This window comes from Manacus vitellinus, unplaced genomic scaffold (assembly GCF_001715985.3).
Source record: "Manacus vitellinus isolate BGI_N305 unplaced genomic scaffold, ASM171598v3 scaffold_83_pilon, whole genome shotgun sequence".
Lineage (NCBI taxonomy): Eukaryota > Metazoa > Chordata > Aves > Passeriformes > Pipridae > Manacus > Manacus vitellinus.
The window spans coordinates 1,030,510-1,041,930 of NW_021940836.1; the positions used below are offsets into that span (position 1 = coordinate 1,030,510).

Sequence of the window (11,421 nt, forward strand, 5' to 3'; positions counted from 1 at the left end):
AGCCTGTTTAACACATATTAACCTGTAGCTTCTCATAGTCAGCTGAACTATAGGTAAACTTGCATAACTTCTTGTGTGCAAATCCTACACGCTCTGTTCAAGTGTACAGTTGTAATATATTTATTTTTAATAAAATATATTGCTTAACAGTTTGCTTCATGCCCTTTTTTGAGAAGGGATGCCTAGGCTGTATGCACAACACAGCTCTGAGACTGCCCTTAACACCAGACCTTCATGATATTCAGCAAGTGTCCTTGTTTCCTGTCCGAGAATGCCCGGAAGCATGCTGCTGCACTCCCTCAAATAGGTCATCCATAGGCAGTTTCAGTGGCTATACAATGACAGGCAAGCAGTTGTTGGGTTTCTACTTCTCTGATGATTATCTCTGTCCTTGCAGGGTGGTGTGGACGATACAATCTCATTAACAGCCTATATCACTGCTGCACTGGTGGAACTCCATCTGGAGAAAAATGTAAGTCACATCTGAACTCTTGCAGGGATTGGGAGCCTGCTCCACCATTCATTCCTTCCCTGGCCGGTGGCTTCAAGGAGAACCCAGCTTGAGGTGCTGAAAGGTTCTCTCGTTCCCACCTTTATACACAGTAAGCTCAATAGGAAATTTTGAACTTGGCAAGGAGTTCTTAATATAAATGGCCTGATTTGCAGCAAAGCAGAAGACTTGCTTTTCCCAGCTGATCTCAGGGGAAACAATTGTCTCTGAAAATGACAAAGGGCTTGGGGAAAGGCAATAGTGTTCATTAAACTAAAAAACTAAAGGAAAAAAAAAAGGTCCCCTTTCAGGTATGCAATGCCCTCCCCCCCTCAAATAAAAGCAATGATCTACAAGATAAGTACAGACTGTTCTAGCAAAAAAGAACTGATATTCCAGGTTTAATGGTACAGTTCTAAAAACAACATCATACCCCTTCAGGGTCCAAGACCTACAGCATGCAGGTTTGATGACTCTGATGCAGTGTGTTACCAGATGCTTCCTACAGCTGGATTCTCTGGTATATTAGCAATCCCCTATCCCAGTGATGTGTCCAGTCACACCTTTGCTTTTGACCCACAGTGAGTGATGTTTTGTCCACTCTACTTCATGTTCCACAGCCCCGAGATAGATCCTAGCAATAAAGTAAATCAAATATGTATCTGGGATAGGTGTTCACAACAATGTTTAGTTTGGTCAGAGGAAATTCACTTGGTTTGGGCTCCTTTTTCAGGACACCATGTTGGATAATGCCTTACATTGTCTTAAGAATGTAACACTTGATGAGACAAGCCTTTATGTCAAGGCTTTGATGGCTTATGTCTTCACGCTGAGTAAGGACATGGAGATGAGAGAGCAGCTTCTGGATATGCTGGAGAAGGAAACGGGTAGGTTGTTGCTGTTAAGAAGATTTTGAGCCCTAGAAATAACAACTGTGTTTAAGTTCTGATATCTGTAGCATTTAATTGCAGTAGTCTGGGAAATTTACCTATTCCAAAATAGGCTTTTGTGTCAGAAAATCATAATGTATTGAAGCTGTGAGAGCCTCTATTTTTCTCAGACCCATGAAACAATTTCTAATCAAAAGCAACAGAGGTGATCCATGCTTAATTTGTGTGGTCAAAATGCTTACTTGAGCTGTGGTCCTCCTGTCATTCTTTAGCAATTCATACATAGTACAATAGATCTTGCAGAGGAAACTTGTCTCACCATGTTTATTCAGGTGCTGGTCACAGCACGAACTTGAAGAATTCAAACCTTTTGACTGCTTCCCCATTGAGTCTCTACTCAGCTCAGGGCCCTTGGGTGGATGCACCTTTATTGTTGTGCTACTGAGCTTTTTTTCTTCTTTTTGTGTCTTTAACTTGGGAAAAAGATGGGCTTCTGTCTTGAATGTGGATGCTGAGGTGGGGGATTCAAAGCACTTAAGCCTATGGTTAAACAGTTGGTAATGCTACTGGAGTTGGTTTAAGTTCCTCCCCACATTTGTTTGTCTGGCAGTATGGTGAACTACATTGGAGGCTGAAAACTAACACAGAGAAAAAGAGGGAGAGAGGATTTTTCAGTCTGATCAGCTACCACTGCAGAGTGCAGCTCACTGCATAGCCACTCAAGCTGCTAGCTGGTTTCACAGAACAGCCAGTGGGCAAACTGGAAGGAGTAGAATTGCACACACTGAATGCAATACTTGTCAGAGCTGCCTCTGTGATAATACATGTGGACCAAGGAAAGAACTTTCCCCTGTGATAAACATAATGCAGTAATGGAGGTCCTCCATAGACAACCTGAGTCTTTAGGCTGTTTTTATGCAAACAAGTGATTTGATGGTTCCTCTTTCAAAAGTGAAGGTTTTTTCTGAAGATGGACTTAGAATTTAAAAGCATTTAAGCTTTTCACACTTGTATCATTGCAGAATATGTCTACACTGGCACAATTAAGTTCAATTCTTAGCTGAATTTTGATTAGCCCCCTATTATCACTGCAGCAAAATATTTGACCAGACTCAGATGTATTCAGTACTTCTGAGCTTGGACTTTAGGTGAGAGCCCAGCTCTTGCTTAAGTTGTCCTAGCTTATGCACTGCATAGTGAGGATGCCAATGAAGTAAGTTGTGTAGTCTTATTCCTCCAGTAGCCTGCAAGCGATTCTCCCTCAAAGAGTGACCAGTTTTTGCACAGTAGGTACAAGTGACTGGAAATGAGTCCTAGAGTTTTTCTACACAGGGGGTCCTATTAGACTGTGCTAGGTAAAAGCAGAAACGACAAAAATGCTGAAGCTTGGAGACATAGCTTTGAATATACACAGAGCTGAATAAGACTTAGAGTGTACTTTAAACAGAGAACCTGTGTTGAGAGTCCATCAGTTTCTAGGGAAATTGTTTCCTAGAGAAACTGGTTGAGGATTTGGGGCCTGGATGTATCTGTGTTTTCAAAGGAAGAAATGGAGCCTACCATAGATGGCTGGCACTTTCAAGGTAAAAAAAAAAACAAGGATGGATTGATTTCTGCACTCTGAGGTGCCCCAGAAAGGCACTTGCATTTCTGATGCTGTACAGGAAACTGTCAGTCCTCAAAGAGTCTCAAAGGAGAAGCTGATGTTCATAGGAATCTACAGTTCTTCTCTTCCACATGTTTCTTCCCCCATCAGCAGAGCTCCTGACGTCACATTCTGGTGGTGAAGAATCTTCTTCTATGATTGAGACAGTAGCCTACATTGTCCTGGCTCATGTCTCCAAACCAGACTCGTCACTCAATGAAGCATCAGTGAGCAAGCTTGTGCGCTGGCTCAGTAGACAGAGAAATGGCTTCGGAGGATTTGCTTCCACACAGGTAATAAACCATGGAAAATCATGGGAGAAAGAGAGAGATGCTGTGCCTGGAGTGGTGTGCACATCTCTCATATGCATGTCACTCTAGATCCATCCTTCACTGACAAATGTATATGAGCCCTGTTTGGAAAAGGGAGTGCCATGGGGAAACTCTTTTCTGTGTAGTGTAATTGGGATTACCCAGGGCCTGGGACTGCTAATCCCAGGGCTCAGAAGCTACCCTTTCCAGGTAACAGAGGTCATTCTGCTCCCTGTGGCATAGACCTATACATTAATGGTATAGAGCCCACTTGTGTCAGAATGTGAATCCGGGCCATAAGGGCTGTGGTTCTCCCTGCAGTGCCTGAACTAGTGTGCTGGATCTTGTACTGCACAGTTCCATAGCAAAGTGGCTCTTTCTCTACCTTTAGGACACAGTTGTTAGCCTGCAGGCCCTCGCTCAGTATGCAGCCCTGATTCCTCAGGAGATCAGAGATGTAAAGGTGATGGTGAAAGGCAAGGAGGCTTCTCCATTGGAGTTCCATGTGCACAGGAACAACAAGTTGGTCCTGCATCAGGCATCTCTCCTTGCTGTCCCAGGGATGTACACAGTGCAAGCGACTGGCAGTGGCTGCGTTTATGTACAGGTGCGTATACATAAGGAACAGAGCTGTCAGGCTTTGCCTCTGATTATTGAAGTGAGGCTTGGCTCCAAGCAGGCTCTATAGCCTCAAATTCTGAGTAGGATTTTGCTTTCTAGGCAGAATCATGTCAAGCTTGAAAGTACTCAGGTATACTGTGTTGTCATGCTTCCACTGCAACCATCTCTGGTATCTTCTTCTCAGAAATGTCTCAACTTTGCTGTCCTATGCTACAGAGCCATGTTATTGTTAAGAGACCACTAGATCTGAAGTCAGAAGTAGTAAGACACAGAACAGTACCTGCTTCTATTTTGATTGTATGTTGCTGATGTCAAGCTTCAGGAGGTGAACACTATATATGTCTTCTGATGTAATATTCCTTGGGTTGTTATCACACGCAGAGATGAGGAGTGATTTAGCACCAAGGTCTTCTTATTCCAGTACGCCAACACAACTGGTCCATCAGGAGGATACATCTTATTTTTCTGGCAGTCATGATAGTGATCCACTTATGAGCCATTCATGCAGCAAGGAATTCAAGCCACTCCCTGTGAAAACCTCCCTTACTGGATCATTTCTGTTCAGCCATCTCTTATGATACTCACGGAGAATCTGCAAGCAGTGTATAGACAAGAGGACTCAAAAATTATTTATTGTTAATGCATGTAGGAGGTAACTAGGGCTCATACTACTCAGCTATACTTGAATATAGTAAATAAACATAAGACATCTGATGAGTATCTGCTGGCCAAACCGTCAGTCACCAGGCAGATGGAGGAAGATTCTCTTTGGAGGAGTGTGATCATCTGTCTTCCTGAGTTTTCCTCTTCCGATTCTTTGTTCTTTCTATCGTTCTTTTGGGGTTTATACTTGTTTTGCTGGTATTTTTCCTCTGGAGACCTAGAACTACTATTAGCATGTCAAGAGTTAACAGTTACACTTCTTTCTCCTTGTGGGGCAGTGTCTTAGCTAATGTACTTTCTTACACCTTAACAGTATTTTTTTCCGATAAGACTGAATGAGGCCTTGTATCACAGATGGCTGAGTCTCCATGCTGAGGGTTACATTTGGCAGGTGTCTCTGATGCTATGTGCTAAACAGCACATCTCTGAACAGAAAGTGCATCTGGCTCCTACTGTGTTAGCCACTGGTTATTCGTTAAAAGCTGGAGGCACAGGTAATCCTTTAGATCACTCAGGGAAGCTTTGGGGCACTTCACAGAGATGTTTTCTCCCCCACCAGACCACTTTGTACTATAACACCCCACCACCAAAAACAGAAGAGGTCTTTGTCCTGGATGTGGAAACAGTACCAAGAGAATGTGATGGTGTCAGGAAAGAGCTTGACATCCATGTGTCTGTCAGGTATGAAATCCCTTGAGGCTCCTTCTTCAATGTAAAGAATTGGGAACCCAGTTGTATGACTAGAACCCTGTCTTACAGAAACAAAGACACAGGGATGATCTCTTCTTCTCCATAGATCCCAAAGAGATTGTTAACTGAGAATTAAGGCCTGTAGGAGCATGGCAATGCCCTGGCTGTGTCTTGCAGAACCACGGCAACTATCTCAGTCAGCATGGAGCAGCTCAGCAGCCCCCAGAGCACTAGGAGATGAGATGGCGGCATTCCCAACAGCCAGAGCTCCCACCCAGGCTTGGCAGCCTGGGCTGAAGCAGCCCTGAGATGCATTATCCTAGGTAGTGGGAACCTCTGCTGGAACTAGACATCAGAAACTCCAGTCCCTATCCATATTTCACTTGCATGTATCTGTCTAGGATGAGAGTCTTGATCCATATTCTCCATGCCTTACTGTCCTTACTGAAAGAGAACATTGCCACTCTCACCCTCCAACAGCAAAGGTCACTTACATATGTTGGAGAAGGCAACATGAAGCATTAACACATTAACCATAACACATTTGCTGCACAGTCTGTCTCCATACTAAATGAATAGATGGGGATGATTTTTTTGTCCCTTTCTCCCATCAGGTATACATGCTACTGAGCTTTCATATCACTATAGAGCAGGGTCCATTAGTATCTCCTAGAAATGCTATGATGCTTTCCACATCTAATGTGCTTCTCTCCTGACTCTTTTCAGTTATGTAGGGGACCGTGGGACCAGTAACATGGCCCTGGTGGAGGTGGAAATGCTGTCAGGGTTCATTCCTGTGCAGAGCTCTGTGAAAGAGGTAAGACTTTTCTTCTGGCTTTCCTTGATAGCAAAATGTGTTTTCCAGATGTAGCTCAGCCAGAAATATCAAAGATGTAAGAATTGCTGAAGAATGGTAACTACTTATCTTACCAAAAATTAAGTAAACTAAACAAGTGCAAATATAGAGGGCTATTTCACAAGGCAACTTTCTGCTTGCACAACTGATTGTGCAGTTTTTCATGTTGAGTAGTAAGGATTGCATATGCAATAAGAAGTTAGGAGCTGAAAAGCACCTAGTTAGAATCACCTGGGGTGCACTGAGACCATTTGCAGTTGCCAGTGCCTCTGTAAGGGATATTCCATAAAATGGTGTTGAATCTCTTAGGGTTGTTCAATGGCTCCATTGTGCCAGATGATAGCTAGGAAGATCCATCATAGCCTCCTAATAACCATCTTTCCCTTTGCTACAAGTACTGAAAGTAGGAACATGGCTCAAGGACACTTGATCCAAATCTGAAAAAATGTTTTCTAAGGCCTCTTGTGCTCCCAACAATCTCAACACCATTACAGCTGAGGAACGCAGGCCTGACTAGGCTTAGTGCTTTAGTCAACAGTGGTTCACTGACAAATACTAAACTTGGTGTGAGACAGAGAAGGCCAATACGCTGATGTTAACTGAGCTCATCTCTTGCCTTCCTATACAGCTGGAGAAGATACCCCTAGTGAAAAAGACAGAGATAAAACCAGACCAAGTCACAATCTACTTGGAAGAGGTAAGAGGAAGAACACAGGGAACTGACAACTGAAGAAGTAGCAATTGAAGTACTTTGCACTGGGACTTTCACAGATGAGAAATACGAATTTCTAGTCTGATCAAGTGGGCTAAAATTTCGGCCAAAGAGGAAGAGGGTGGAAGAACCAGGAAAGACAGAGAAAGAAAGCTCTGATGGAGAAGGAGTAAAGGTGGTATGTAGATGACTTTGAGATGACCATTGCATTTCTGCTTACTTCTTTTCAGCTGGGTGAGACTTCTCTGAAGCTTAACATCTCAGTGGAACAAGACATTGAAGTGCAGAATCTGAAAGCAGCAACAGTGCATGTCTATGACTACTATAAGCCAGGTGAGATTTCGCTGACACTAGCAAAGAGTAACTATTATACATCTCACTCAGGCATAATTCTGTCTGTGACCCTTATTCCCTTATCCCCTTATCCCCCTTATTCCAGTGCACTTCCTCCTGCAACTTCAAGCTTGGGTTTCCTCTGTGCAAGACTTTAACATTCAAGTAGCAGAACTGCTTGCTTGGAAAAGTTCTTCAGATGAGACTGCCTGGCACTATGATTATGCTGTAGGGTGTTATGTGTTCAAAATGACACACTGTTTACTTCCTCTAGCTTCAAGTGACATCTCTGTGGAAAAAAGACTTCTCTGTTAACTTGCCATGTCTTTTCCAGCTCTTTATCTCTCTTGAGAATACTTAGGCATTTATTTCAAATCCATATTACATAGTGCCACCCTGATCCATTAGAAAGCAGAATTTAGTTGTATGCTTTTCATGTATAGTGTAACAATCTTACCTTCCATTGGGTTCTTCCATGTCTTAGAGGATAATAGGAGAATAATTTGTTACCCTTTAAAGCTCTAAATGAGTTATCAGCACGCAGAAGAGAGATCTTTTTGTCATTTTGAGTCTCTTTTCTGTGCTAGGTATGAGACAAAACAGCAAGTGGAACACTAAGAATTATTTTTAAAAAAGAATTTGAGAACAAAATGGAAAAACTGCCACTGATGATTTAGAAAGCAGCACCACAGGCCTACATGTTTTGTACTAAGTTCCATTCTTTTTCCCCCTTCCACACCATGGCAAGAAGAGGAGGACACTTCTTAATCCAGCCATTACAGATCTAAATATTGTCACCTAATATGGTCTCTCTTTGCTATTTCATTCTGTACAAGAATTTCTGTGCTTAGTATATAAAATTTAAAAAGTGTTACCTGACATGAAAATACTAATTATCAGTAAATAGGCAAGGCTGTTAGGACACGCTATTGAAAGTGTTTACAAAAAATATCCTTGCATTAAAAGGTACTATGCATAGGATGATCTTTCACAGTTGTATGGGACACATGTTGGGGAGACAGACCATTGGTCTGACCCACTGTAGACACTTTTTTGTTCCTACATTTACAGTCTGAAGAATGAAACATTAAGGTAGTGGGATGGTTGTGTCACAGAGAAAGAAGCTTGGCACTACCCTACCATGCAGTTCTGCAGCTTACTGCCTTTTCTCTTTTGTTTCTACAGATGAACGCACAGCAAGAGAATATGTTTTCCCCTGCAGTCCAGGTTAGTGTTAACAGGCTTCCAAGGTGGGAATAGCTGGAACAGAGCAGAGGACTGGTGGTAAGCAAACAAAGCATCCCACCTCTGCTCTGTATTTAAGCCCATCATGTGATGTAGGGCCTTCTTGGACTATGGTTGAGCATACCATGGAAGGTTAAAAGGATCTATTTTTATTTCACTTCCATACACTCCTCACATGTGCAATCCTCACAGCATCCCAAATCGGAATGCAACTGGAAATGCATATGTCAATGATAAAAGGATGTTGAAAACTCATCCCCTAAGATCTTTTAGTCCTTAGAGAGCTTCCTTAGAATTCATCAGGCACTTTGCCTTTTCTTTCCTCTTTCTTTTCACAGATGTCTCGAAGAAGGTTTCTAACTAGTATGCTCTGGCTCTGGTTCCATAAGAAAAACTTCATTGCTCTTCTCTGCTGTGTTGGAAACACCTTATTTCCTTTCATCTATGCCCTAAATTTCTGTGTGAAACCTGGCTCGATACACAGTAGTTTGGGAGATCAAGTGAAATAAAGTATGTGCAACCTGGAAAAAAGGCAGTGACTTTACAGTTGATGAAGATTTCAATGCCTGAAAAATTGTGCCCATTATGGTTACATACTTTGCTTTTCATCACTACAGTGGTTTAACTCTCTCCTTCCCAAGTCCCATCTCTGAGCTACCTTTTCAATTTAGTTAACACAACAGCCCACAACCAAACTCCAAGAAAAAAAAAACCAACAAACCAACAAAAAGCCCCCCCAAACAAACAAACAAACAAACAAAAAATAAACCAACCAAAAACCCCAACCTTTTTAACCCTGCTCTGGTTTACTACATGGTCCTGTGAATCATCTTTCTGTCGTAACTGAGGATTAGGAACAGGCAAGGCAAGGCTAAGGAAGAAATACTTCACCAGTTCATTCAGACAGAAAAGGACTTTGCAACAATGCCTCAGGAAGGAAGGCCATGAGACCAAAATAAACATTCACTGCATGTTTAGACTCTGGCAACACCCAGTCCCATCATGTCAAGACATTAACCCAAATGACTAATCCTTACCTGTGGCACTACTTAACAAAGAAAACAATCTGAGGACTTTCAGGATGCAACACACAACAGGAGAATAGGGTATGCAGATGGCTCATCAGGATATGCATTGACATTAGCAAGGTAGCACATAAAAGATGGGCTACCAGATAAGAAAAAATGGGTTTTTCATGGTAATCAGCTAGTTTCACAGAGCTGATTACCAAAAAAGAAGTTACCAGGACAGTCGTACCATAAATATGAAGTAAAGCTATGAAGTCAACAAGCCCAGGGCCAATGGAGAAGTGAACAAGGTGAGCTATGAATTTGGGAAGTGATGATGCTTCTAAAGAGGAAGTATCTAGGAGACAACAAAAACAAAAAAAATAAGGAAAAAAAGAAACATAAAGTGAAGCAGGTCATGTGACCAGAGTTGTTTGTGAGATTCCCGTCTAGCAGCACTTTGCTTGCAAAAGGGCTTGCAAAGGGCAGTAAACACTTGCACTCCTACTCATCATTACTTTTGAGGCTGTCCAGTAGGGACAGGAAAAAAGGAAAATAAAAGTCTCACAGCAGTGCTTAGGAAGCATTTAAGTGAGTAGAAAACCTGAGGAACCAAGTGATTCCTTCTGTGGACAACTGATACAAAAAGAGGACAGGGCTCTCCTCAAGTAAGCAAAAATGTGAAGGAACTGAACAGGCCTCCAAGGGGTTTTCCCCTAGCATTGCCCCTTTCCAAGACATTACAGGATTCAAGAGACTGTTTGATGGTGCTCTGCCAAGGGAGCAAAGTGGGACCTGCAATCTTTCATTTGCCTTCCTGACAAGTTTCTTCCTCTGCATATTTGGACTGGACTGAAAGAGCTTTAGGATCAAGGTCCTCTGATCTGGTTAAACTTCAGATAGCGAGGTTATAAATAAAACCTGAAGCCTGTAGCCCAGTGTGCTCATTGTGGCCATGAGCCAGGCTCTCCTGCCTCTAAATAGACAGGTGTCAGGGGTCTGTTTTACAGGTTATATCATCAGCTGGCCATGAAATTAGATCTAAATAGAAGAAGGCACACCAAGATTACTCTACTTCTGATGATAGGAAGTCTTGTCACCTTGTACCTGTGCGGACTAGGTAAGTAAGAAAACCAAGTATGTGAAATAAGAATACAAACAGATATTTCCAGTCTGTGGTTTCAAATCAGATTGAGGTAGTTCAGCTGCAGCTGAGAGGGTCTGAGGAAGCTGACAAAGCAGAGAGTTGAAAAAGAGCTGCTGTGTGGCAAGCTTCCTTAAGATAGGAGTGTACAGTAAAAGTCAGTGAGGTCTCTGCCTCTTGGAGCAAACATTAGGGAGCTAATCTGTTCTGAGTGGGCAGTCTGATGCTTGCTCAGTTCTTCTGACTGTTGAAAGATGCTCCCTGTCCTTAGTGACATCCACAGGATATATCTTCCAGTGCAAGAAAGGAACCTTTGCTATGTGTAAGCAAAGGTGGGGCAGATGGCCAGGAAACTTCCTCCCATCACCTCACCACAGCTGCTATGTGGATCTTGGTTGTTCAGATGGTCTGGAGTCAACTGGGAAATTTCCTGCAAAGTTTGCAGCTTCAGCTTGAGAAAAAACAAGGTCTAGAAGAGCATAGTACAGGAGGCAGCTAACAGGGAATCTGGTAACTAGCATCTCAGACAGCAGGCTAGATGTTCATTTATATGCCTGTACTATATGAATCCATATGGCACAGTATGCAGGTTCATCGTTTTGCTAAGTGCTGTTCGATCACCTGTATATAAGGTTCATTAGCTACCACTGTCTTCCTGATAAACTGGAAAAAAACTCTGTGAACTCAGAAGGTGCACTTTTCCTCCAGGGCCACTGAGTGTCACCATCGCTCCGTGGCTTGCTCTGCAAGATGCCATTTCTCCAGACAAAAAATTCCTTTTCAAAAATGGATCGGAACCAAAAAAAAAAAAAAA

General features: G+C 42.5%; 1 protein-coding gene across 1 annotated transcript in view; it reads left to right on the forward strand.

Annotated features, from left to right (window-relative positions):
- The window catches only part of LOC103755232 (alpha-2-macroglobulin-like protein 1), a 29,307-nt gene extending 20,320 nt beyond the window's left edge, over nucleotides 1-8,987 (forward strand). The window contains exons 28-37 of the mRNA XM_018085575.2: nucleotides 398-472; nucleotides 1,224-1,377; nucleotides 3,137-3,318; nucleotides 3,728-3,943; nucleotides 5,180-5,301; nucleotides 6,037-6,127; nucleotides 6,795-6,863; nucleotides 7,109-7,211; nucleotides 8,397-8,438; nucleotides 8,795-8,987. Of these exons, the coding sequence (XP_017941064.2) occupies nucleotides 398-472; nucleotides 1,224-1,377; nucleotides 3,137-3,318; nucleotides 3,728-3,943; nucleotides 5,180-5,301; nucleotides 6,037-6,127; nucleotides 6,795-6,863; nucleotides 7,109-7,211; nucleotides 8,397-8,438; nucleotides 8,795-8,820 (1,080 nt within the window). The 3' untranslated portion in view covers nucleotides 8,821-8,987. The remainder of the gene's footprint in view (nucleotides 1-397; nucleotides 473-1,223; nucleotides 1,378-3,136; nucleotides 3,319-3,727; nucleotides 3,944-5,179; nucleotides 5,302-6,036; nucleotides 6,128-6,794; nucleotides 6,864-7,108; nucleotides 7,212-8,396; nucleotides 8,439-8,794) is intronic.
- Nucleotides 8,988-11,421: the final 2,434 nt, after the last annotated feature.